Source organism: Symphalangus syndactylus, chromosome 2, assembly GCF_028878055.3.
Source record: "Symphalangus syndactylus isolate Jambi chromosome 2, NHGRI_mSymSyn1-v2.1_pri, whole genome shotgun sequence".
NCBI classification, from domain to species: Eukaryota; Metazoa; Chordata; class Mammalia; order Primates; family Hylobatidae; genus Symphalangus; species Symphalangus syndactylus.
This window is the reverse complement of record NC_072424.2, coordinates 23,583,317-23,611,238: the sequence shown is the minus strand read 5'-3', so window position 1 is coordinate 23,611,238 and position 27,922 is coordinate 23,583,317. Positions and strand designations below refer to the sequence as shown.

Here is a 27,922-nt window from a genome sequence, read left to right as displayed (position 1 = left end):
CAGTTAGCTTTTATCAATTTTGGTTTCAGATAAGCATAATGACATTACGAATGTTTGAACATCTTTTACAAAAACCCAATGAGCACATTCTTTACAACTTGGTCTTGAGAAATCTTGAAGAAAGAAATTATACAGAATATAAACCTTTGTGCCCAGAAGATAAAGATGTGGTAGAAAATGGATTGATAGCAGGAGCAGTGTAAGTTTCCGTCCAACTCCGTGAGTTCAGCATTTCATGTAGAGATAGAACTTTCTCTCTCCTCTTATCTGTCTCCCTTATCCTCAAAAGAAATACCTCTTACAGTTTAAAAGTTCTTAAAAGTAAAATTAGATGCATTGATACTACCATCCTTTTACGTTACAAATAATATTGTGTATTCATTAGACCTAATAACAAAATAGTATAGAATGTTAATTTGCCTAGAAAATATACATAATTCCTTAATCCTTTATATTAGCAAAATTATGTAACATTTTCTAAGAACATAGTAGAGAATCTTTTGGTTTAGAAAATGTCATAATAAAATAGTGTTTTTTATATGTCATTAAATTTAACTTAGAGATCTGGAAGAAGATCCATTATTTACTGACATTTCACCAGAAAGCATTTTGCCAAACCAAGAGTGGCTTAGTTCTTCGCCTCCTGCTACTCCAGACCACCCCAAAAATGATGGAAAAACTGAAGTTCATAAAATTGTAAATAGGTGAGTTGCTATATAAAATTTGACTTCCATCTCTCTTACTTGTTTTGTGTTTTTGTTTATTATTATTATTATTATTACTATTATTATTATTTGAGATGGAGTCTTGCTCTGTTGCCCACGCTGGAGTGCAGTGGCGTGATCTCTGCTCACTGCAACCTCCGCCTCCTGGGTTTAAGCGATTCTCCTGCCTCAGCCTCCCAAGTAGCTGGGATTACAGGCTCCCGCCACGTCACCCAGCTAATTTTTGTATTTTTAGTAGAGACGGGGTCTCACCATGTTGGTCAGGCTGGTCTCAAACTCCTGACCTCAAGTGATCTGCCCGCCTCGGCCTCCCAAAGTGTGTAACATGTAAGAGCTGTGCTCTTAGATGGTTACAGAAATCTCTTATGAACTTGATCTTCTTTAAAGATTATGTCAGTTTTTTTGGTCTTGCTTATGTAAGCCTGCGGGCAACACTTGATACTAGAGAAAAGCTCTGCTTAATATTAACCGCTGTTAAATGAACCGTCAGAGTTCCCTCCCCCACCTTTTTTTTTTTTTGAGACAGAGTCTCACTGTGCCGCCCAGGCTGGAGTGCAGTGGCGTGATCCCTGCTCACTGCAACTTCCGTCTCCCGGGTTCAAGCGATTCTCCTGCCTCAGGCTCCTGAGTAGCTGGGATTACAGTTGCATGGCTACTGCGACTTGACCTCCCAAAGTGCTGGGATTACAGGCATGAGCCACCGTGCTGAGTCATCCCATTTTAAAAAAATATAAATGGTTTAATTTTAAGTAATTCCCAATTGTAACAGCATTGAGAATTGCTGGTTTGATAAGATGTACTTATTAAACATGTGTGCTAAGTGTTGGGCTATTCCTTTTCGTTAGCTCGTGGTTTTATGTTTTTTTAAAAGTGCCCTTTTCTGTGGCAATTTTTTTTCTCTCTTTTGCTTCCCTTGCAATGTTGTCACTGATATACTTGGTTCTGGCAGGTGATTTTAGAGATAAATTGCGTGTGGCTCAAGATGCAAAATTAGGGTACATAAAAATCTCAAGTTCAATTACTTAAAACTAGTTTCCTGAGATTAACAAATATGGCAATCTGAAGAGGAAAAAAATGTCTTTCTTAGGCTTACTTCTATTTTAAGTGGAATTAGTAATTTTTAAATCCTTTAAAATAATGAGAATATTTAATCAATGAATTGTAAAACTTATTCAACATAAGGAATTAACAACGTATAATTTCATTTGTTGGGTTTCCATTTGTATTAATACTTAGCTGAACTTACGATATCTCTAGATACTTTAGTACTTATAAAGTTATTATTGAATTATGAGGATATTGATTATGGTCTTTTTCACTTTTACTTTTTTTTTCCTTTTTTTTTCATGCAAATGGACATCTTGCATAATTGTGGCTTTTTTCATTTAAGTTTTCTCTGTCTGGTACCGGATGACGCAAAATCTTCCTACCATGTTGAGGGCACGGGATATGACACCTACCTCCGAGATGCTCATAGACAGGTAGGTGAAGTCACTAAATGTTGGAAATGAAATCTAAGAATAGACACACACACACACACACACACACCCCTTGTCACACTGCCCACCACCACTGCTCCAAGGAAATGACTTCATTCTTATTAAAAATGAGACCTGGGCCGGGTGTGGTGGCTCACACCTGTAATCCCAGCACTTTGGGAGGCCGAAGCAGGTGGATCACTTGAGGTCAGGAGTTCGAGACCAGCCTGGCCAACATGGTGAAACTCCATCTCTACTAAAATACAAAAATTAGCTGGGCATGGTGGTGGCCGCTTGTAGTCCCAGCTACTCGGGAGGCTGAGGCAGGAGAATCGCTTGAACCTGGGAGGTGGAGGTTGCAATGAGCCAAGATCATGCCTGGGCAACAGAGCAAGACTCCATCTCAAAAAAAAAAAAAAAAAAAAGAGAGAGAGACACTTGGTCTCTGCTGTCACTACTTTTGCTTTGTACAAGTGACCTTAGTTTGCACTTCGCCGATTGTGTGTCTCCATCTCAAGATTTCTTTATGCTCTTTAATTTTTTCCCACTTTAAATTATATCTCACACAAATCCATTTCTCCTACTGATCCAAAACATGATATCTTAATAATTCTACCCACCATGCACCCTTGATCCTCATCCACAAGCCATTATCCTTTTCTCCTTCCTTCTGATGCAGACAGTGATTCACAAGTATAGTTCCTCTGCTGCCCAGCTGTCACTCCTTCAGCCCCTGAATTTCACCTTTCTGCCTCACTCAAATGACTTGCTCGAAGGTTTGCTCTTAGGTACTAAATTAAGGAGTCTTTTCTCATTCTTCTTTCCTCTTTACAGCATTTTACATTGTAATATTTTAAAAATTGTATTAAAAAATTCCTCCTGCAAAGAAAACTTGTATTGAGATAAAATTCAATACAATTTTAACTATTTTAAAGTGTACAATTTAATGTTTTTTTAGTATATTCACAATGTTAGGCAACCATTATCACTATCTAATGCCAGAAGATTTCTATCACCCCAAAAAGAAACCCTGTACAAATAAAGTAGTCAGTTCTTATTGACTCCTCCTCCCCGCCAACCCCCAGCCCTGGCAACTACTCATCTACTTTCTGTCTCTATGACTTTGCCTATTCTTGACATTTCACAAAAATGGAATCATACTATATGTGACCTTTTCTGTCTGGCATGTTTTACTCAGCATAATGTAAAGTTTCATTCAAGTTGAAGCATGCATCAGTACTTGCTTTCTTTTTATGGCTGAATAATATTTTATTGTACGGATATTTTGTTCATCTCTCAGTTAATGGACATTTCGGTTGTTTCTAATTGTTGATTATTATGAATAGTTATGCTGTGAATATTCCTTTTTTGTTGAATACAGGTTTTCCGTTTTCTTGGGTATATGGTTAGTAGTAAAATTGATGGGTCACATGATAATTCTATATTTAACTTTTTTGAGGAACTGCCAAACTGTTTTCCACAGTGGTGGCAACCATTTTACATCACACCAGCAGTGTATTAGGGTTCCAATTTCACCATTTCCTTGCCAATACTTACCATTATTCTTTTTAAATTATAGCTACCCCAGGAGGTGTGAAGTGGTGTCTCCTTTTGGTTTTGATTTACATTTCCTTATGACTAATGATGTTGAGTACCTTTTCATATGCTTAGCAGACACTTGTACTCTTCTCTGAAGAATATTTAAATCCTGGCCAAGTGTGGTGTCTCACACCTGTAACCCTAGCACTTTGGGAGGCCAAGGCAGAAGGATCACTTGAAGCCAGAAATTTGAGACCAGCCTGGACAATCCCATTTTTACAAAAATTAAAAAAAAAAATTATCCATGTGTGGTAGCATGCACCTGTAGTCCTAACTGCTGGGGAAGCTGAGGCAGGAGGACTGCTTGAGCTCAGGAGTTTAAGGTTACAGTGAGCTATGATGGTGCCACTGCACTCCAGCTTGGGCAACAGAGCAAGACCCTGTCCCCAAAAAATAAAAAATAAATCCTTTGCCTGTATTTTAATTGGGCTATTTGTCTTTTTATTATTGAGTTGTAAGAGTCCCTTACTATTCTGCATAGTAGATCCTTATCAGATATATTATTTACAAACATTTTCTCCCATCTGGGAGTTGCCTTTTCACTTTCTTGATAGTATCCTGTCCTTTGACACACAAAAGTTTTTAATTTTGTTTTTTTTGTTTGTTTGTTCGTTGTTGTTGTTTTGAGACAGAGTCTCACTCTGTCATCCAGGCGGGAATGCAGTGGCGCAATCTCGGCTCACTGCAACCCCCGCCTTCTGGGTTCAAGCGATCCTCCTGCCTCAGCCTCCCAAGTAGCTGGGATTACAGGCTTGTGCCATCACACCAAACTAATTTTTGTATTTTAAGTAGAGATGGAGTTTCACCCTGTTGCCTAGGCTGATCTTGAACTCCTGGCCTCAAGTGATCTGCCCACCTTGGCCTCTCAAAGTGCTAGGATTACAGTTGTGAGCCACTAAACCTGGCCAAAAGTTTTTAATTTTGATGAAGTGCAACTTAACTATTTTTTCTTCGTGCTTTTTATGCCATACCTAAGAAATCATTGCCTAACCAAGATTACATAGATTTTCACCTAAGTCTCTTTCTAAGAGTTTCATAGTTTTAATTTATCCATTTAGGTCTTTAACCTATTTTGAGTTAATTATTGTATATAGTGTGAGGTGGGGTCCAGATTCATTTTTTTACATGTAGACATCCAGTTGTCTCTGCAGCACTTAGTGAAAAGGCTATTTTCCGTTTATTGACTGTAAGTGTAAAGTTTATTTGAGGACTCTCGTTTCTATTCCACTGACCTATGTACCTGTCCTTATCCCAGCACCACCCTGTCTCGATTACTGCAGCTTTGTAGTAAGTTTTGAAATTGAGAAATATGAATCCTTCAACTTACTTCTTTCTCAAAATTGTTTTGGCTATTTGGAGTCCCTTGTAATTCCATGTGAATTTTAGGATTACTTTGTCCATTTCTGAAAAAAAAAAAAAAAAAAAAAGCAGTTGAAATTTTTGTAAGGCTTACATTGAATTTGTAGATTGATTGGAGAAGTACAGCCATCCTAACAATATTAAGTTTTCCAATTCATGAACACTGGATATTTTTCCATTTACTCAGGTTCTTTTTAGTGTTATTCAACAGAATTTCATGATTTTCAGTGTACAAGTCTTGCACTTCCTTCATTAAATCTATTCCTAAGTATTCTTTATTGTAAGTGAAATTATTTTGTGAACTTCATTTTCTGATTGTTCTTTCCAAATGTAGAAATACTGCTGGTTTTGTGTATTGAGCGTCTGTCCTGTAACTTTGCTGAACTCGTTTAAACCGCCTCCCACCCCCCACCCCAGCCCCTGCCATTTCAAACTTTCTCCTTTCTTAAGGCTTCTGCAGCATCTTTCTTTGCTGCTGCTGCTTTTAGGTGTCAGGTGTCATTTCTACTCTGTCCACCATATTATGATGTGGCCAAAAAACCAAAAATGTCTATCAATGGCCCTCTTTTCTATCTTCATTCCTTTGATATTCTTTTGGTTTAACATGCTTTCTGTCTTGAATTCTTTATCTGAGGTGTCCCCAAAGCTCTAGCCTCAGCCACTTAGATGTTCTTCTAAGACCTCAGACTTTATCTTTCCAAAGCAGAACTTATGATTGATTCCTTTAAAACTGCATCTGCTCCTTTGTTTCCTGCTGTGGCCAGTGGCACATCCATCCTCCTGGTCATTCAAGGTTTGTATTGCAGAGTTGCCTGGGATTCATTCATCTTCTATTCTCCTTAGCCTCTAGTGTATTGCCAAGTTGCATCAGTTTTGCCCCTACTATATCTCTCCTGTCTGCCCCTTCTCCATTTTTGCTTTTTGCTTTCAGAATCCTAGTTTACATCTTTATTACCTCTGCCAGGATTACAGTAGCCTCATAACTTGTTTGCTGAGCTTGTTCCTTCTGCTTAGAAGCCATTAACAGATTAATCTCATTCAAGTGTGGATCTGAGAACCCCTTCTTTATTAACTCATAAAGTATAAATACTTAGACATCAAATCTTAGAATTAAGGATCCTTTGGATCAATTTTCCAGCCTGCTTTTCTATATTTCTTACTATGACTTTCACTTGCTATCCAAATATAACATTTACATGCATTTATTGATGCTATTCTGTTTGCCTACAAGGTTCTCCTCTTATTTCTCACCCACCATCTGATATCTAAATTTCTACACTGTCTTCAACATCCAGATTAAATGCCAGCTCGTGATTTATTCTTTTTACCCTCTTCCTCCTCTCCCTTCCCAACAGTAAAGGTAACTACTCATCTTCATGCTCATGGCATTATGTCTCATCTTTTGTGGTCCTTTGTGTTTTCTTTCTTGCCTTGGGGTTATAAGGTAATAGTCAGTCTCTTGAGGGTAGGATTCATGCTTGATTTACCATTAAATCCCACAAAATATGTAGCTTAGAGCTTTATACATTTTACAATATCAGTAACTATTTAGTATTTGTTGAATAAATAACCAGAATAAAATATTTCAAAATTTGAAAGAGAATTTTAAAATTTATAGTCTAAATTTTAAAAATTCTCAAATCTGAAAAATGTACATTTAATTTTTATTTAAATTCTTTGTATTGAAGTATGCTATTATATATAACTAATCTGCATATGCACATAGTTAATTCATAATACTTTAATTCAAGTCCACGTTAATACATGAATTCATCTGCATTAATACATGAATAAATTAATGGAGTAGCAAGTAACATTCAAATAACAATCAAGTAAAGACAATAAAAGTAAAATACATCTTTCAGCAGTACTGATTGGATTTTTAAACTGCTTTTATTCTTTCTGTAAAGTTTCTCTCATTTCCATTTTGTGATTACAAATGCAGCTACAATTGTTTCAGAAATATTAGAAAAACCAAAAGATACAAGAAATTATAAGTCAGAATATAAGAAGTGTTAATGTAAAAATGATTTCTTAAAAATTGAGATTTGGGCCAGGCGCGGTGGCTCACACCTGTAATCCTAGCACTTTGGGAGGCCAAGGCGGGCAGATCACTTGAGGTCAGGAGTTGGAGACCAGCCTGGCCAACATGGTGAAACCCCGTCACTACTAAAAATACAAAAATTAGCTGGACCTGGTGGCTCATGCCACCGCCCCAGCCATTTTCAGTTTTAATTTCAGGTAATTTCTAAACTAGAGAAGTCAAAGTAATTTTGCTTTATTAAATAAGGAGAATCTGAAGAGGGAAGGAACGTAGAAGAAAACAGTGCTTTAAATTTCTTTTGTTTCAATTCAAGTAAATTACATATTGGGGGAGACTTTTAAAATTCATTTTTATTATATGAACTATTCTTTTGCTTATAAATATTCACACTGTTTCACTGATAACTATCTGTAGTGAAAGACCAGGGTGTTTTTTTTGTTTTGTTTTGTTTTGTTTTTTATTTCCAATCTGTCACAGACCAACACTTTTGTAAAATGCAATAAAAATGAATTCCTGGCCAGGCGTGGTGGCTTATGCCTGTAATCCCAGCACTTTGGGAGGCCAAAGCAGGCAGATCACGTGAGGTCAGGAATTCGAGACTAGCCTGACCAACATGGAGAAACCCCATCTCTACTAAAAATACAAAATTAACTGGGCGTGGTGGCACATGCCTGTAATCTCAGCTACTTGGGAGGCTGAGGCAGGAGAATCGCTTGAACCTGGGAGGTGGAGGTTGCGGTGAGCCGAAATTGCGCCATTGCACTCCATCCTGGGCAACAAGAGCGAAACTCCATCTCAAAAAAAAAAAAAAGAATTCCTATTGTAGAAAAATGAAAAGAAAAAAAGACACAAAATACAAACCCTGATTATTTCATAGTTAGAGTTAACAGACATAAAACTCTTCATAGTCAAATTGTTAGGAACGTTTTTAAGTGCTTGCTCTTGCTTTTTGTCCTCATCTCATTGTGGACAGTAGTAAACACTTTGAGGACCAGCACTGGTCAGTAGCACTGTTTGATCCTATCATAACATCATGCCTAGTGTGCTAGTGTGCATCCATTCTAGGAACAGCAGGCTTGTCTTCTCAAATAACATGCATCAATTCATCTATGGTATATACCATTTTAGAATAAATTTGAAAACTTGGCTAGGTCTGACTTTGCTTTTTAAATATCCTCTAAATCGGTGATGAAAGTAACTAAGAGTTAAATTCCTTTAAAGGAAAGAGCTGTTAGGGGTATTTTAGTAAAGTTAAAATATGTCTCTTTTTCATCAACTTATACTGGTAGCAGCAGTTAATATAATCTTACCTGTGCCCCTAGTCACAGAAAGATCTGAGTCATCTCTTCCCCCTCTCCCTTGGCACCTCAAACATAGCAGACATTCTGCATTCAAGTGGTTTTTTATATGCCTATTTGAGGAAATCATTTCTATTTCATCTTAATTTGTTTTTGTTCTTTAATGATTCACATGCTTTTTTCCCCCTAGTTCCGAGACTACTGTGCTGTCTGCTTAAGATGGGAGTGGCCTGGGTCTCCAAAAGCATTGGAAAAGTGCAATTTAGAAGCAGCTTTCTTTGAAGGTCATTTTTTAAAAGTGCTGTTTGACAGAATGGGAAGAATTCTTGATCAGGTAATACATTTTAAAATACTAATTTTCATATTATTTTGTTGCCATTCACCATGGAATCATCTCAAGTCTTAGTAGATCTTCAATAAAGTACTTTTATTGTTTTCTTTTTCCACTGGGTGACTTTTTCTTGAAGCTTGATTGCCAACAACTGGCAGATTTGTGATGCATTCTGTATGTTAAAAACATTTATTTGGCCTGACAGCTGCTTGTTTATTTTACTTCTCATGATAGGCCATTGTCTTAATATCCTTAACACATTTTGGAGATGATTAGGAGTGCTTTCCTTTTATGACTTTCTTAGCCTTTTAGTTAGTACCTTTAGTACAAATACAGATGCTCAATTTAGAAGACCCTAAATGTCATTTCAGATTGAATCTTGAACACTCTGGTCTCAATAAAATTACAGAATAGTGTTAGGTGAACCTGGCTCTTTAGACGAAGCTTGTAAACGATCCTCATTTTCATAAGGGAGAGGTGAAATAGAAAAGGTTAATGTACTCCTTTAAAGGTGGATAAAAATCACCATCAGCTGATAGGTTGCTATGTACATCTCATCTGACTGTTAGGAGAAATAAATTTGGGATTATGGAATCCCTCCTTCCATCTCTCATTGGCTCGTAAGCGTAGTGATAAGAGAGCTTTGAAGGCTGGGTGCGGTGGCTCAAGCCTGTAATCCTAGCACTTTGGGAGGCCGAGGTGGGTGGATCACGAGGTCAGGAGTTCGAGACTATCTTGGCCAACATGGTGAAACCCTGTCTCTACTAAAAATACAAAAACATTAGCGGGGCGTGGTGGCAGGTGCCTGTAGTCCCAGCTACTCGGGAGGCTGAGGCAGGAGAATGGCGTGAACCCAGGAGGCGGAGCTTGCAGTGAGCCGAGATGGTGCCACTACACTCCAGCCTGGGGGACAGAGCCGGACTCTGTCTCAAAAAAAAAAAAGCTTTGAAATGCTTGACCCATTAGAATCTAAACCTGAAAGAACACAACTAGCATAGTACTTTCCTCAGTGTAGAAACTGAGTGGACCAATTTGGAATTAATTTGCAATTGTATATTAAAGTATGTGTTCTTTTTTAGCATTTTAGTTAAATATTTATGTGAGCATAGGGAGTTGTAAAAGAAATTTACTAAATAGGCTGTCTTCAATAACCAGAAAGTCAAATAAAGAAATTGTAATCTAAGAAGTATTTCACTATGTTAGAGTTTAGTCAGCATTGTTTCTGACGGTAATCTGTATAAGAAACCAGGTCCTTTTTTTTTTTTTTTTTTTTTAACCTCTTAATAGCGTGTGCTGTATTTCTAGTGTTGCTTGGTTGGTTGTTTTAAACCTGACAAGCAAAGTATAAAAATCTGATTATTAATAGGTATTGTGGCCTCACATCATGGCTGTGTAAACCTCCTGGGTAGCCAGGATTCATCAGTTTATTGTGGCTTTTTTGTTTTTTGTTTTTGTTTTTGAGCCGGTTTGCTAGGCATAGTTTAAATTTGATTAAGCTAACAAGCAAGAGGTAATAACAATGAGTATAAGACAGTAATGTTTAGATATTTTGACTGAAAGTACTAAAAAAGAATCTAAATTTTAAAAAGTAATTTCTGAATTGAAAGATCCACCCTGAATCTTCAAACTTGAGCACTTTTTCTCTAGTTTGTAGAGTGCTGGCACAAAAGGATACATTGAAAACAGTATCTGAAATACTTGAAATACTTTTCAATTTCATCAGATAGCACTTCATAGCACACAGCTGATTCATAGACTGTTTCAGTCATTCTTCCTGTAACCCTGTATCATAGGCAAGACAGATTTCTAGTATTATTTTACAAATGAGGAATCTTTGGTTTCAGTTATGTGACTTACAGCTAGTAAGCTATGGAGCCCCGTCTGAAACCTTTTATTTTTAAAACTCTTGAGCCAGGTGCACCTGTAGTCCCAGCTACTCAGGAGTCTGAGGCAGGAGGATTGCTTGATCCTAGGAGTTCAAGGCTGTAGGGCGCTATGATTGTGCCTAAGGATAGCCACTGCACACTAGCCTAGGCAACATAGTGAGACCCCATCTCTAAAACAAAATAAAAAACCAAACAAACAAAAAAAAACCCTTGATTTTCAAAGCCTTTTTGGTATAGTCTGATCTCAGAGATAAAACATGAGTCCTAGGAAGCTAAGCATTTTTGGCCTAGTTTTCTTTCTTTCCTAAACATTTTTGCTGATAGTGATACTTGCTTGTAGTTTTTTTTCTTTCTCTCCCTGTTTCTTTTTTTTTTTTTTTTCTGAGACCAAGTCTCGCTCTGTCGCCCAGGCTGGAGTGCAGTGGTGTGATCTTGGCTCATTGCAACCTCTCCCTCCCAGGCTCAAGCGATTCTCCTGTCTCAGCGTCCCAAGTAGCTGGGATCACAGGCGCATGCCACCACGCCTGGCTAATTTTTGTATTTTTAATAGAGACGGGGTTTCACCATATTGCTCAGGCTGGTCTCGAACTCCTGACCTCAGGTGATCCACCCGCCTCGGCCTCCCAAGGTCCTGGGATTACAGGCATGAACCACCATGCCTGGCCTTCTTTCTTCTTTTTTCTTTTTCTTTTGTTTTTCTCTTTGCAGGGCATTTTCTTAGTATGTATTCCTAATAGAGTCTAGGTAACCTGACTGAGATTAAACATTTAATATGAATAGTTTGGCAAGTGGCTAATGTCTGCATGCATAATTGAGAACTTACAGTATCAAGTATTCATAACACTATTGTGTTATCACAATGCTAATTTAAAAAAAATTCATAATACAAACATTTACTATTGTTTGTAATGGTGGTGATTGTAAAAAGATATGAAAATACTAAAGCTCATAGCAGAATGTAAAGAACACTGGGAACATGGTAAGGAGGCCAAATCTTGTCCCTGCCCTGAGCGTGATGAGTTTGAATTTGATCAAGTAACTTAGCTACTTGTCACATTTTCTAATTGTTAAAGTGAAGTTGATATTACTTTTTTAAGTCAAAGTTTATTATCTCAAAATTTGAGTTCAGTCCAAAAACATGGGCCAAGTCCATTTGGCATGTCAGAGAAATCTGGCTTGCTTTCCTTTCAGGTAAATACTGTATAAAGTATAAAATAAAGGGACCCCAAATAATAGATATAAACACTTAAGTACCAACAACCTCCAAAAAGGCCAGCTTGTTTTAAAGTTATTACCAATAGGAAGTAGAGACCATTTCAGAGTACAGTGAAACAAGTTTAGCTTGTTGAAATTTATTTTCATTTTTACTACATTAAGAAATAATCTGTGTCAGCCTTAAATTTCTTAAGCAACCTATGACCTAGATTTATGTTAAAATAAACTGCAAACCAAAGTAACACCACACAGAGAAAACACAAAGTCTAAATAGTAATATATTTGTTTAAAGCCAAATTGTATTGATTTATTTATTTAAGCACCTGCAGATGGCAAAATTTAGTGACCTAAAAATCTTAACTACCTGCATTGAAGAGTCATGTACAATTCTGGACTTGAGTTGTATTTTAAATTTTTTTTCTGCTTTTTTTTTTTTTTTTACTAAATGCATTCTTTTAAATTATTTTTTGTAAATGATTCCTTCATACCTAAAATACAATTTAATGTAAATTCATTGTTTATTTTGAGTTGAGTCTCAGAGAAGGCTATTCTATTGTAAATATTATCAAGGGAGGAGAAATGGAGAGAAGTTGGTTAATGAGTCCAAAAATACAGTTAGAAGGAATAAGTTCTAGTATTCAGTAGTACAGTAGGAAAATTAGTTAACAAAAACATATTGTATATTTCAAAGGAGCTAGAAGAGAACTGTGATGTTCCCAACAGAAAGAAAAGATAAATGCTGGAGGTGATGGATGTCCCGGTTACCCTAATTTGGTCATTACACATTACACATTGTGAAATGTATCAAAATATCACATGGACCCCCAAAATAGGTACAATTATGCTATATCAATAAAAAATACCCAAAAGCCCCCAAGTATTACCAAGTAGGAGAATTTGCTCTTAAACTATCCTTTACTGGGAATGCATATTTCCTTTCAATTACCTTCCTTACAGCTAGGTTTTGAAAGAAAAAAAAATGACTCGGAGCAGTTTCTATTCTTTAAAAAAATCCATGTTCATGAATCTAGTAGTAAGTTAGAAAGACTAAAATGGGCCTTACAGCATAGGACTTGAGAGTTTTTGTTTATGTAACAAAACACGTTCATCATAGCGTCTGTAGCTGTGGTGATTTTCAAAAGACAGTAAAATGCCGAAGTCTGTAGCAGAACTGGCGCGTGCCCGAGCATTCTCCACTGAATGCCAGAGATTGACTGCCTCATTGCTATTCACTGTGATCAAGGCTTTGCAGGTTGTTCAGTGGCTGAGAGTAAAACATTCCGCTGTGCTGGCTGATGTTGCACTTGGTCCTGACTCCCTCTTCCCTCCACTGTGCTGCAGCGTCTGTCTCACTCTTGCCACCTGGGTTCTCTGCAGCCTCCTCACTGTAGTTAGTTTTGTTGCAACCAATCCGTTTCCTTTGGCTGCTTAGAAGAAGCAAACTGGAAGGGGTGAGAGGTTTCTATTCAAAGTTCTGAGCAAGTAGTAGCAACTCCTTGTGTAGTGTGCCTTTTGCTTTGATGTTGACATAACTCTGTAAAGCCCCTTTCTGTGAAGAATAAACAGACAACTAGATTCAAGTAAAATCGTGCTATTTCATACAAAACAAGTGTGAGGAACTAACTGTACACAGATATACAGTTGTTTGGGGAAAGTTAATACTCAGGCAAGAAATGAGATGATCCCTCTCTGTAATCACCATTTTGAACCTTCTCATTCACTTTGAGGCATAGGGGTCATCATCGATTCTATCCCCAAGTACTTTCATTCTGCTGACAAGGTTCTCTGATTTGACTTTATTTTACTGTATATGTGTTTTTGGGAATTGGTAGTAGTTGAATAATCTGAGGTGAGGAATATCACTTCTAAAATTACTATATTTAAAAAGATGTGATATCTTCCCTTCTTGTTTTTTGGTCTTATGCTCAATGGGTCCTCTGTAATTAATATTATATATGACACACTGGTGCTTTTTTATGACCCCTTGAACAATTTCATTAATTGAATCAACCTGCATAAAATAAACATTCTGTGTCACGTATTTGTCTTTATATGTTTATATGCTTTTTAAATCTTTAAAGTTTTAGGCCTGCAATATATGTAATTTGAGATGATGAGAGCTAGTTTAGTTGTAGATATTTTCATTGCAGAAGAGCATGCGGAGCAGGGAGGAAGTTGGTGGATTCTCCTTTCTTTTTTTTTTTTTTGAGACAGAGTTTCGCTCTTGTTGCCCAGGCTGGAGTGCAATGGCGTGATCTCGGCTCACCGCAACCTCCACCTCCCGGGTTCAAGCAATTCTCCTGCCTCAGCCTCCCGAGTAGCTGGGATTACAGGCATGTGCCACCACACCCGGCTAATTTTGTATCTTAAGTAGAGACGGGGTTTCTCCATGTTGGTCAGGCTGGTCTCAAACTCCCGACCTCAGGTGATCCGCCCGCCTCAGCCTCCCAAAGTACTGGGATTACAGGTGTGAGCCACTGCGCCTGGCCAGATTCTCCTTTCTTAAAAGGACAAATTGAAATAGTAAATTAAGCGCTCAGGTATACGTTATTATTCAATGCCTTTCTGTTTTTCTACCTCTCCATAGCCATATGATGTAAACTTACAAGTAACCTCAGTGTTATCTAGACTTTCTCTCTTCCCTCATCCACACATCCACGAGTACCTTTTGGATCCTTACGTGAACCTCGCTCCCGGCTGTAGATCTCTCTTCTCTGTAATTGTCAGGGTGAGTTACTAGTTCTGTTATATTCCCTAGGATTGATAAATCTGTGCAATTAATATAATATCATTGTATGCAATTAGTGTCACATAATGAAAAATATATCTACTGCTTAAAAGTAATTATTATACATTCTGAACTATTATTTTTAAAATTATTTTAAATAATATGTAACTTTTATTTTAAAGAATTAGGTATGAGTCCTTGGTTAAAGATGATTATATGAGTAGTGAAAGTTTACATTCTTTATTAAATAGTAGGGAATGAAGATTTTTTTTTTTTTTTAAACCCTGAGATTGTCTGTGTAGCTGATTTTAGGAACTGAAGTGCCTTGCCTCTGTGATGCAGGTTGTTGGAGACCTTATGCTTCGAATCCAGCGTATTCAAGACTTTACTCCCAAGCTTCTGTTAGTCAGAAAGCGATTACTTGGTTTGGAACCTGAAGGCCCTATGTAAGTTAGTGTTTTACATTTTTTTAAATCCAAAAGTTTCAGTGAACTTAATGATCGACTGAGATCTTGAAATGATTTATTGTCTGTTTTTCCCTTACCAGTATTGACCACATCACACTGCTAGAGGGTGTGATTGTGTTAGAAGAGTTCTGTAAGGAGCTGGCGGCGATTGCATTCGTGAAATATCACGCTTCCTCCACACCATAAATAACATCTTTCAAGTAACTAGGGGAACAGAACTACTGTGCACATTTCATCAAAAAAGATTCAGTTCCGCTCAGCCACAAGAGGATAAAAAGCCTTTTTAAACGAAGTATTGCTGTAAACTGGACAGAACCATTAAGAACCTATTGAGTGGAGATTCTTGGTGAAATGTTGTATAATGTTGTTTTCATTGGCTTTATCATAATGGTTCTATATATATAAAATTGCACATTGTTGAATCCAGGATACAATCAAAGGAACTTCAGGAAATAAGCATTTCTAATGACTGTGTGAAAAGCTGCAATATTTCTGATGTCATGACTTTGATGATATTTCTGTTATATTAATATCCTTTTAGGTAGCAAGGCATTTTGACATTCTCTGGGACTCAAATGCTTATATTCTTTTGGACTAATAAGTAGCAAAAAAAATCACTAATTTTATAACTTTTTAAGGTCAGAATTCTTATCAAACAAAATATGAAAAAAACTGTAAATGAGAAAAAAATACAATTCAGAAACCATTGAATGAATTAATTATAGGAGATAAAAATGTGTAGAGCACCATTAACTTTCTTCAGCTTTTTTAAGAATAACAATTTAATATGATAAATTCTTGATTAATATATCTATATTTTTAAAGAAATGTTCTTTTACTCTTTTGTGCACATAGCCATGTTAGTGATTTTCTTCATGTGTGGGTCCCAGTTTATTTAAACTGTCATTTTCGCAACAGTGTTGAATTTATGCTCACCATTGATAGTGTTTGCTAAAATTGTATTTTTTTAAGCTAAGTAACATGTACTGGGTTGAGAACCTTTTTCCCCCCTCTCTCCCTCTCAGAAAATTGCTTTATAATTTGATTTTCTTACTGAAACGCATGGTGGTGTCTAGGTGGGGAACTGACTGATAACCCTTGGCAGCAATCAAAGTGCCAGTGGCTCCTCGATGTTTACATTTTTTTCTATTTTGTTCAGTCTTTTGTTTTAAATGATTCTAAAGAGATTAAAGAAAACAGACTTTTAAATGTCCTGTTTACGTGTTAAAGGATTTGGGGAAATTGGGTATGTATGTGAATGGGTGTACATGTAGGAACCTGTAGTTCAGCAAAGCTGCGCTGGGCACAGCATGCTTGTACTTGATTGACAAAATCGTGTTTGCCAGTCCACTTTCTATTTTTCCTTTAAGTGATGCTGATCACTCAAATACTGCTTTTAAGCTATTGTTTGTTTTTATTTGACATGTTAAGCGCAGCACTTTTTTCTTTATCTTTTCATTTGCTGATATTTGGGGGAACAGGCTATCAAAGGTTCCAGCTTGAAGGGAACTGTCACTACCCCCTCTAGGAAGTTATTTTATGTAGCATGTTTGCATATACGCATTGTGTGGCATGTGCATAGAGGCTTGTTTTACTCCTATCTGCTCATTTTGTTGTGTTAGCTTTTCTGGTTTATTTCATAGTTTATTTTTGCTATTAACAAAATATCAAAAGATTATGAATAGCCTCAGCTCTAGAATGCTTACCACTGTTAAAACAACAAAAAGACTAAACCTCTAATTTCACGCAAATCTTTGTTAGCTTATTCTAAGAAATTTATTAAGTAAAACAAAGAAAACACAAAAATGGGAGATAGTTATTTTGTGCGTGATTTTCTTTAAATCATTTTGAATGATGTGAAGGCATTATTCAGTTTGCTGTATTTTTTAATCACTTCATACAACGAACACTTCGACATTTCCATTTCTAGATGTAGTAACAGTCTACTTTGATATACGAGTATTTAAACTAAGGCATTAAGAGATATTAGATATTTCTTAATGTTTTCATAGTGCTCAATAGGTGTAGTAGCAATGATATTACCTCTGAAACCAAATACTCTTTTATCCTTGATTTCACTATGGGACCTTATAACTAATCCATGAAACCAAGCTCAGAAAAGCTTTAACTCTTATATTTGTGTATGTGTATGCTGCTTCTGAAAATATAATTTTCTTAAGTTATTGTAATGACTTTAATTTGTAATCAGCTAAGGCTTAAGATTTCATTTGTTTCTAAGTTTCTGTTTTTCTTCCCTTCTTTTTTCTTTTATATTTAGTTCAGACCTAGAGCCAGTAGAAGCTCTCACAGTGAGTTCAATTTGTTAGTGAAACATTGTACTGCATCACTAGTTTTTCTTACCGTATGTTGACAGCTGAATATTTCTGTTACTCAGTACTTGCAAAAACAGTGACTAAAATGCACTATGTTGAGTGGAAAGCACCGTCATAACAATTGATTGCCATAGCAAGTTCCAAAGTGAATTTCAGCCTTGCTTCACATTTGTATCAATAAGTATGCACATTTTTTAAAACTTTCTAACAATATAGTCTTTGGGTTTGTTTTTAGTTATGAGCCACATTCTTTACTTGATTGAACTCAGATTTGTCTTAGCCTATTGCCATATAGTACTCACCTTATAACTATGTAACTTTCTCATAATATATCTGTTTGTGCAATATGGAAGCTGTGAGTGGATTCATAGCTTTTTGGTTTAATTGTACATTATTGTGTGTGTATATGTGTATATATGTATATATATAAGGACCAAAATTCTTAGCTTGCTTACACTGTTGCTAGTGTAAACATTGTTACACTGAATTTTACAGGGCACAAATTATGGAATTACTTCATAAATTCATGGTAATGTTTCCATAAATTATTGCATTAATATACAATTACCATTTAATTATGAAGTCCATCAGTATTGACAGAAGAAGTTACAGTGAAGTGCTAAAACCACATTATATGGTTATATTTTGGGTTATATAGTAAATCAAATGTGCATGTCATTGTGACACTTTATGTGTTAAAACATGGTAGATAATCACATTTTCTGGGCCCTGTAAAATAGTGTTACTGTAATACTCTGTTTTGCCTCCTGCCTTGTTTACATTAAACAGGATATTTGGTAAATTTTTTGTATTGAATATTGTGTAGGTTACTGACAGTGTTACCAACGTTTGGAATTCTTGGTCCATCCGTGGAGAAACTCTTCAGGTGGTCATTGTGTATCTATTCTCTCTTCAAAGGAAGTTGTGATCAAGTTCAACTTTTTGTGCTAACAATGCATGCAGGACTAAGAGGGATGATCTAAAAAATAAATAATGTAATTTAAACAAAACGTCTTATGTTTTTGTAAAATTCTAATTGGGAACATTTTATCCAATGAGAAACCTCAAACAATTCTTAACTTTTTGCACCCCCAACACACAAAGGGATATGGCACACTACAATCAATGGGGTCTCTGTAGTATTCTAGGGAGAAAACAAAAAGCAATATATCTATTTGTGGAGGAGAGATGTGTAGCTTGAAAAATTGCCCCAGGGAAACCTCATATATATCTTCCACTTCCCTTCTTAATAATCACTGCCCAAAAGGAAGGAATGTCTCAGAAAAACAATTTTTTTTTTTTTTTTTTTTTTGAGGCAGAGTCTCACTCTGTTCCCCAGGCTGGAATACAATGGCACAATCTCAGCTCACTGCAACCTCTGCCCCCTGGGTTCCAGTGATTCTCCTGCCCCAGCCTCCTGAGTAGCTGGGATTACAGGTGCCTGCCACCATGTCCAGCTAATTTTTGTATTTTTAGTAGAGATAGGGTTTTACCATGTTGATCAGGCTGGTCTTGAACCTCTGACCTCAGGTGATCCACCTGCCTCGGCCTCCCAAAGTGCTAGGATTACAGATGTGAGCCATCTGGCCCGGCCCAGAAAAACAATTTATTCTAAGCATTATTTCTTAGTATTTTTCTAACACATATTAAAACTTCTTTTTAGCTGACACTTAAAACAATTAGACTCTAGACTTACCCTGTTCACTTGAGTATTTGCCAGAGGTTCTGAATAGGAAACAAAGAAACATGTATTACACAGCACAGCCAGAAAGAGAAAAATCCAGTGATTAATCCCAACTACCCGAAGATTCTTTTCAAAATCACTTTAGACGGAAATAAAGATGATAGTTTGAAAGGATGGAAGAGGCAAGGTTTAGACATTGAAGAGTTGTAATCACCCTCCTTGCCCTTCAAAAGAAGCTACTTCAAAAGAAAACTGCGTTTTGGGAATGCATAATTGGATCCCCAGTCCAAAACCTGCTTCAAACTGTTAAGAATTTAGCAGTGTTTTAGCTGGAGAACTAGTAATCCCAAGGGAATTTAAAGAATTAACATAAAACTGTAAAAATTGAAGTTTTGCTGGAGTAACTCTCAAGTAAAAATCTATACCTCTTTTCCAAAAAAAAAAAAAAATGGATACAAGCAAGCAGAAACACTGCATGTGAGTTTAACACTGAATGATGCAGAAGAAATGGAGTGTTTTATAGTTGTTCTTATGGCAATAAAGTTGTTACCTAGGGACTACCTTGCAGAAAGTCAGTTTTTCTGTTTTGTTTTTTTTTTAAATTTAATTTATGTTCCAGGATACATATGCAGGATGTGTAGGTTTGTTATATAGATAAATGTGTGCCATGGTTGTTTGCTGCACCTATCAACCCATCACCCAGGTATTAAGCCCCACGTGCTTTAGCTATTTTTCCTGATGCTCTCCCTCCCCACCCCGCCCCCAGCACAGGCCCCAGTGTGTGTTGTTTCCCTCCCTATGTCCATATGCTTTCATTGTTCAGCTCCCACTTATAAGTGAGAACATGCAGTGTTTGGTTTTCTGTTCCTGCATTAGTTTGCTGAGGATAGTGGCGTCCAGCTCTATCCATGCCCCCGCAAAGGACATGATCTCCTTCCTTTTTATAACTGCATAGTATTCCACGGTGTATATACACTACATTTTCTTTATCCAGTCTATCATTGATGGGCATTTGGGTTGATTCCAGAAAATCAGTTTTTAACTTTATTTGGTAATATACCCCACTGCCCACCTCAGGGAGATCCATCTAAGCCTGTTTCATTCATACTCACTACTCTCACTGATTTGACTATTGTGGGCATTAGAAATTTCTCTGTTATATCATTTCTAAAAATGTATCAGAAATAGGACATCCACAAACCAAACAAGAATTTTGTTTATTTAACACATTTCTCAAGAACTTTCTATGAACCAGGTATTAAGGTGCTGGGAAAACAAAAAAATGATTTCAGCCCTAAAGAAGTCAGTCTTGGTGTGGTGCTTACAAAAATAAATTACAGTGCACACTGGTGAACACTGTTAGAGAAACAAGACCCAAAAGGTGTGAGCCCCAGGGAAAGGAAGGAAGATGGCAAATCATCTAAACAGGAAGATCTGAAACTCAAGCCTTGCCTGCATATTCTTACTTTTAAGTATGTTATATATGTATTATTCTTACATTTGGGTTATAGTCTTACTTTTTTTTGAGATATGCCAGATAGTCTCAGAAGTTATAACCAGAACAGATGCCAGGCGCGGTAGCTCACGCCTGTAATCCTAGCACGTTGGGAGGCTGAGGCAGGCGGATTACTTGAGGTCGGGAGTTTGAGACCAGCCTGGCCAACATGGTGAAATTCCATCTCTACTAAAACTACAAAAATTAGCCAGGCATGGTGGCACGTGGCTGTAATCCCAGCTGCTCTGGAGGCTGAGGCAGGAGAATCGCTTGAACCGGGGAGGTGGAGGTTGCAGTGAGCAGAGATCACGCCACTGTACTCCAGCCTGGGCAACAGAGTGAGACTCCATCTCAAAAAAAAAAAAAAAAAAAAAAAAAAGAAGTTATAATGACAACAGAGTCAACCTGGCCAGAAACTTCTGCATCCTATCGTATTTGCCATGCTTAACTGTGGCCTTTCACTTCATTCTGATGTTGGTATAAAGCACTAGCCCAAAGAACAGTGCTTTGGACCCATATCTTCTCAGCTGATGAATAGCAATTAGCTTGTGATTTGTGATCTCTCTCTAAAACTATTGTATAGTGAGAAGGCACATAGTCAACTGAAATACTAAAACCAAAAGATTAAATTGGACTTTTAAAATGACCCAAACATTAGGGGTAAGATTTGGTTCAGCTAAAGCATTTGTAGAACCAAGCCTTTCTCCTTACTTTTAACTCAATGCTGTTTTGACAGCATTCTTTATTCTCTCCTGGTTTGGGGCACAAAGCAGCTTGCATATCCAATTAAGAGAGAACCAACCTAGGCTGATGGAGACGGTGGAGATGAATTCAGAAGCCACATGCCAGATATGCATGGAGAGATAGGATGTGTAGACCTCCACTGGGTTATCATCCCACAACTCCCACCCATTCCTAAGCCTGGAGTCAGGCTAGAAATCTAAGCCTGGAGACAGGCTAGAAATCTAAGCCTGGAGTCAGGCTAGAAATCTAAGCCTGGAGTCAGGCTAGAATGCAGATGGACAGGCCAGAGCTCACTCCTGCCAGGGAGCAAGATCAAGAGACTTCTGCTTCCTTCATACCTAGTCTTCCTGAGGTGGCTTCAAGGAATTACCTGATTTCCCAATGCAGTGTGCTTTATAAATTTTTTTTTTTTTTTTGAGACAGGGTCTTGCTCTGTCACCCAGGCTGGAGTGCAGTGGCACGATCAGCTCACTGCAGCCTCAACTCAATCCTGCCTCAGCCTCCTGAGTAGTTGGGATTACAGGCAGGTGCCACCGTGGCCACCTATTTTTATTTTTGTAGAGATACGGTCTCACTATATTGCCCAGGCTTATGATTTTATATTACGACTTTCCTCTTCACTCTAGTTCACGGGTCCCCCAATCCCCGGGCCACAGACCAGTACCAGTCCGTGGCCGGTTGGGAACTGGGCTGCATAGCAGGAGGTGAGCGGCAGGCGACCACCTGAGCTCCGCCTCCTGTCAGATCAGCAGCAACATTCGATTCTCATAGGAGCGCTAACCCTACTGTAAACTTGCATGCGGGGATCTAGGTTGTACGCTCCTTATAAAAATCTAACTAATGCCTTATGGATCTCAGGTGGAACAGTTGCATCCTGAAATCATCCCCAAGTCCGTGCAAAAATTGTTTTTCATGAAGCCAGTCCCTGGTGCCAAAGAGGTTGGGGACCACTGCTCTAGTTGGACTAGTCAGTATATTGAGGAACTGACAGGGAGTCTTTAAAAAAAGTGGGGGAATATATATTTTTTTAATATTAGGTAATACTTTATACTTCTCTTGATTGAAGAACCACATCCTTACATGAAGGTAAAACCCCTAGCAGACTGCCAGAAATCTAAATACCACCATGGGTCACTTTGCTCTTATATCAGAGGGGAGAGTAAGGGGAAAGGGAAGATATCCTTTGATTTTTGTAGCTGTAAGTTCATAATGGTACCCATATTGTGATGTGCATTCATTTGCATCATGATCACACTATTAATTTCTTCCAATGATGTGCTAAAGGTGTCCGGGATGGTATTCAGTTTAGAGGATCCAAACAAGCCAGGAACATGACCTGGGTCTGACAGCCACTCTTTTTCAAGGCTGAGAACTATAATCATAATTGCAAGCTGAAAAGCTAGATGTGGTTCAGAAGAAAGAACAAGAGACACACCCAGCCTGTGAGATTAGGCAAGACAAGCAAAAGCATCTCCAAGGCTGTTATTGCCTCAGGCCTGTGATTTATGAGTAAGGAATCATAAAATCAATTTTACTATAATGCAGAAAGATGAGATGACACACAAATTCACTATACTCTGGATAAAGCTATATTTCAAATCCCTGAAGATGAGATTCATTTATATAATAACATGAGAAATGTATTCCTTATTCCACTCACAAGTAGAATAGCATGTAGGGTTTTAATTGATTAGAATTCCCAAGAGAGCCATGTACTGGAGATTTCTAGGGGAGAAACAAATTAGCTGTTCCTTAAACATTATTCTTCCATGTTTAAAGTATGCTCTTCTACTTAAATCTCTTTATCCTGTTGCTCTTATCAACAATGTAGCAAGTCACAGAGCATTTATGTTTCTATATTCTTTGTGGGCTGCTTCAATTCTTTGTCCTGTGATCTTTATTTCCATTTTGTTTTAGAAATGATTAGAAAATAGACTATCATTTCCTTAAGCTGCATTGGTGTTGGGCTCCCACAGAAATGGAGTTGAGAAGAAAACACCTACTTTTAAAATAAAATATTACCTCATTAGTAATGTAGCTTGGACTCCTTGACAACAAACAGGTTCCATTTCATAAAGACTTACATTTTCCATAAAATGATCCAATGTCATGCAGCTTCAAGTAAGCCTTTCCCTGAAAATACTGTTGGCAAGAGTACATATGACTCATTGGAATTTGGGTTCAAAACCACATCCTAAAAATAATAAAAGCTATAAATGCAAACGTGCATAGAAATTTCTGGGTGTTTTTCTTTGGAATTTGACATTGAAATAAAAATAATTTTGCACAGTAGTTAATGGTTGGAGTCTTTTGATGCATAGCATATAATATAATTTACATTCATTGAGCTCAGTATTTCAAAGAAATTACTCAGAAATTGCTGATATACATCTTGCGAAGTAGTGTTGCTCATTATCATTTTTATTTCAATGGAAAGTAAAAGACTAGGGAAGTGTAATTAATTTGACGTAGATAATTCCGGGCTGAGCATTTTAATATCAACACCATTTTAAGGTCGTTATTAAAATTTCTTTGTCCTCATTTTACAGCTTGCCATTGCTATACTCTGATATAAGACCACTGTGTTTTGGCCCTTCCTCCAGTGATCTGTGTAATCAATCATTCAGCTAATACCATTAACTTCTTCTAACAGAGATGCTGACTGTCAGCCTTATTAGGTTAAGAAAGATGTTGGATAGGCGCAAATGCTGAGTTTTTCTACTGATTCCTGTGTTATTTTTAAAGACCTTGCTTTTATCTACAAACTCTTCAGAAATCCTTACATCACCATGGAAGCTGATCCCTGCCTCTTAACAATGATTTTAAATAAAAAATATATATATATATGTATATATATTTTACAGGAGCAGTTAAGCTCCCCTCATTACCTCTATTCATCAAACCACTGACAGTAAGAAGCTACTCCACTTATACAAAGGCAGGCTCTACTCTCTTGACAGGACTTTCCTAAATGGTCCTGCTTGGAGTGGAAAAAACTTTTCAGCTAGACACATAAAACACTACGATTGAGTGCTGGTTTCATAAATGTTGAGGTCTGAGGTCCAAAATGTATTGTATTGTTGAAGGCTACAGTAACATCACCCGTGATGTTCAACAGATATTCACTAAATCTTGTAGAGCTCTGATGAGGAGAGGGGATTTCAATAAAGTCCCTGTCTTGGAAAGGTTTGCTTTTTAAAGTACAAGGGATAAGGCAAGTTCAGTGGGGCTTACTAAGCTCTTGTCCTTCTGTTCCAAATCCACTCCTCTGTGTACTGCTTTGTGTTGCTAGGCTAGGATGCTACGAACTAGATTTCTCCTTTACTAACTGGCTTTCTATTACATTTGGCTAATAAGAGGCTCCAGAGAAGGGGAACAGGAGGAGGAAGAAGCAACTTCCTTCCTTTGAGGTTATTGTTCCTATCTGTATCACCTCAGCAATGGGTCCATAGCAATTGATTTTAGCCTCCGCATATATATATATACACATACATATACATATATATAATTTATTTTTAATTGTATATACAAATATGTTTTTAAATATGTAATACATATACAGTTATATATATACACTATATATATATATACATACTATATATATATATATATACACACACATATATATAGTATATACACACACACACACACACATTTTAAACTGGGTGTCTGTTGCTATGTTGCCCAGGCTGGAGTGCAGTGAACGATCATAGCACACTGCAACCTTGAACTCCTGGGCTCAAGCAATCTTCCTGCCTCAGTCTCTCCAGTAGCTGGGACTACAGGATCATGCCACTGAGCCTGGCTAGGCTCTGCATTCTTTAAACCCTCCTAGAACCGGCCTCCTCTGGTGTCAAATGCAGCAACAGCAGCATGGCAGTCCCCCTCTCAGAGACCAGAGCTCTACATTTCTAGCGCCCTGGCCCTAAGCTTCTAGCTCTGCAACCCCAGCCTCTTCCCTTTGTTCTGTCAGCCCCAGTGGTAGTAGCTGCCTCCTGGGTTATTATTTCTGGATGACCTCAGTGAATAATCCATTTTCCTCACTCAGCCTTCCAACATTGATGTAACCAACTCCCATATGAAATTCCCTCTGCTGAAACCTCTATTACATAATTGCTGTTTTCCTGACTAGACCCATCTCAGTGGCAGCATCTTCCACTGTTAACCCCAGTCTAGCGAGGGGATCCACCACAGAGCTTTCCAGGGAGGCTGGTACTCCCCTCATTAATATATTTCTTAGTACCTCAGAGAAGAGATTGTCACCTGCACATCAGGAGATATGGCTGGGTGTTCATGCCCCCATGTAAATTTGCATTCCTATCTCCCTAAATCTATGGATTGTTTTTTCTACATTAGCCCAGGAAGTTCTGTCATCTCAGCTCACTGAATGTAGGCCACCAATAAATATATTTTATTGACTCAGCTAAGAAAACTGTTAGAGCCACTTCCAGTTGGATGAGCTAACACAGTAAGTCCAGACTCTGATAAGTCCACCCAAGTCCATACATTGGCCTGATTTAATGTTATATTTTATCTTCCTTTGACACTTCTCACAATAATCCTCAGATTTCTGCCTAAATCAATTAGCAAGATGTTGTCATTCATTTGGAATAAAAGCTAATTCTTCCCAGGTCAGACTTCACTTTTTCCCCCTGGAACATGCTAAGATCTGACTCTAATTATAGATCTAAATGACAAAAGCTTCTACTGTCAGAGAAGCCTTGGGTTCAAGATTTTCAGCTTTATTCACATCTACCCAGATGTGACCATTCAAAATCCTAGAGGCCCACTCACCCAATCAATGCATTTTCTCATAAGAGTCAAGGGCAAGTCTATGAGTTCAACTTACACTGTAATTTTATAACCCACACAATTTAATTATGTTTTTTTGGTATGAGATTGGCCCTGTGACTAAAAAAATAACATTATTTTAGGGCTGCCATAGAGCCTCTCAGTGCTCTGTTTTAGACTTGAATTTAGAAGTTTAAACCTGAGCTAGTGATTTCCTTTCTGTAATCTCTCCAGTTAGAAGATGCCATCCCACTCCAATGCTTTGTAGTCGTAATTACCACTGCCATTAGGATAATCAAGGGACAATGACAGTTTATGCCTATTGTCCTTTTCATTCTTGGTGTGAAAAGCTATATGGTCCCACAAGGCACTTGATTCCATAGGCATTTCATCTCAATCAATCACTGGTGACAACTTAATCACTATGCCTCCAAATGCAATGGAGTACTAGCATAGCAATTCCCATTGAAAAGATCTCAGCCCAGCATTTAAAACCAAGCACATAATCAAATCAATCTCCAAATGCCCATCCCTGAGGGCCTATTCCTGGTACCAAGCACTGTAACAGGCACAGCTCAGTTTGGAAAACAGAAACCACACAAGGTATTTCAACAGAGGAAATTTATACAGGCAATTGGGTGTTGGAGGGCGGAATTAGCAAAGCAGGAACATTAGTGTAATACTGGGCTAAAAACAGCAGGAAGCAGCACCACCTCTAAAGCTGGAGGATTCAAAGGAAAGGAGTTGAGATGATCAGAACCTAGAAGGTTAGGGGATGGGCCCTGCAGAGCTGGTGTTCAGACCTCTGAGGAGTGGTTGCTATTAGGCTTTCTGCAGTGTCTGCAGCTTTCTTAAGAGTTTCCATGTTTTTGTTGATTTTGGCAGTTTTGAGGAGTATTGGTTGGGTATTTTGTAGGATGCCCTCTGTTGGAATTAGTCTGATGTTTTCCTCATGATTAGACTGGGATTGTGGATGTTACAGAGAACGAATACAGAGATAAAGTGTGATTTTAGTCATATCTTATCAAGAGTACACACTGTCAGCATGATATCGGGCTTGATCCCCTGGCTGAAATAGTATTTGTCAGGTTTCTCCACTGAAAAGTTATTCTTTCCCTCCCATTTCCATACTGTATTCTTCGGAAGCAAAGTCATCATAAATAGCTCACACTTCAGAAGTGTGGAGTTAATACTGTACCTTTTTGAGGGTGGAGTATCTGCAAAAAACTGTTTGGAATTATTCTGCAAGGAAGATTTGTGTCCCAAACCCTGTATTTATCCAATCATTTATATCAATACAAACTCATGGATATTTATCTTATACTTTGGGTTATAATCTAACACTATTTCATTGGTTTTGTTGATCAAATTGTTCCAGCTTTGGCCTCTGGGAACAGTTTCAGTTGGTTCCTGTGTCTCTTTAACATACCCCCATCAATATACGGATGTTTTGTTTGTTTCTTTTTGTTTTTAGTACTTCCTTACTTTTGGAGATTACAAAATACTCCCAGCTCATCTCCTATGTTTCCTGCCCCAGTCCTAGGATCAGCCATTTCTCCAAGATACATCAGAGTCTTTTAAAACACTGAGTTATTTAGGAATATTCAGGAGGGGGAAAAAAATCCTAAGTTCTATAGCACTGCATTGACTTGGCATGGTGTTTTGGGTCCAGATAGCTGAGGAAAGGGTATTGGACTAGACACGTGGTATTTATAAAGCCTTTCAACCTAAGCACTCTGAAGATA

At 37.6% G+C, this 27,922-nt stretch overlaps 1 protein-coding gene across 1 annotated transcript in view; it reads left to right on the top strand.

Annotated features, from left to right (window-relative positions):
• FHIP2A (FHF complex subunit HOOK interacting protein 2A) overlaps positions 1-18,473 on the top strand; it is a 43,807-nt gene extending 25,334 nt beyond the window's left edge. Inside the window, exons 11-17 of the mRNA XM_055248254.2 lie at positions 30-199; positions 561-704; positions 2,116-2,206; positions 8,694-8,837; positions 14,523-14,663; positions 15,006-15,109; positions 15,211-18,473. Of these exons, the coding sequence (XP_055104229.1) occupies positions 30-199; positions 561-704; positions 2,116-2,206; positions 8,694-8,837; positions 14,523-14,663; positions 15,006-15,109; positions 15,211-15,316 (900 nt within the window). The 3' untranslated portion in view covers positions 15,317-18,473. The remainder of the gene's footprint in view (positions 1-29; positions 200-560; positions 705-2,115; positions 2,207-8,693; positions 8,838-14,522; positions 14,664-15,005; positions 15,110-15,210) is intronic.
• The last annotated feature ends 9,449 nt before the right edge of the window (positions 18,474-27,922 follow it).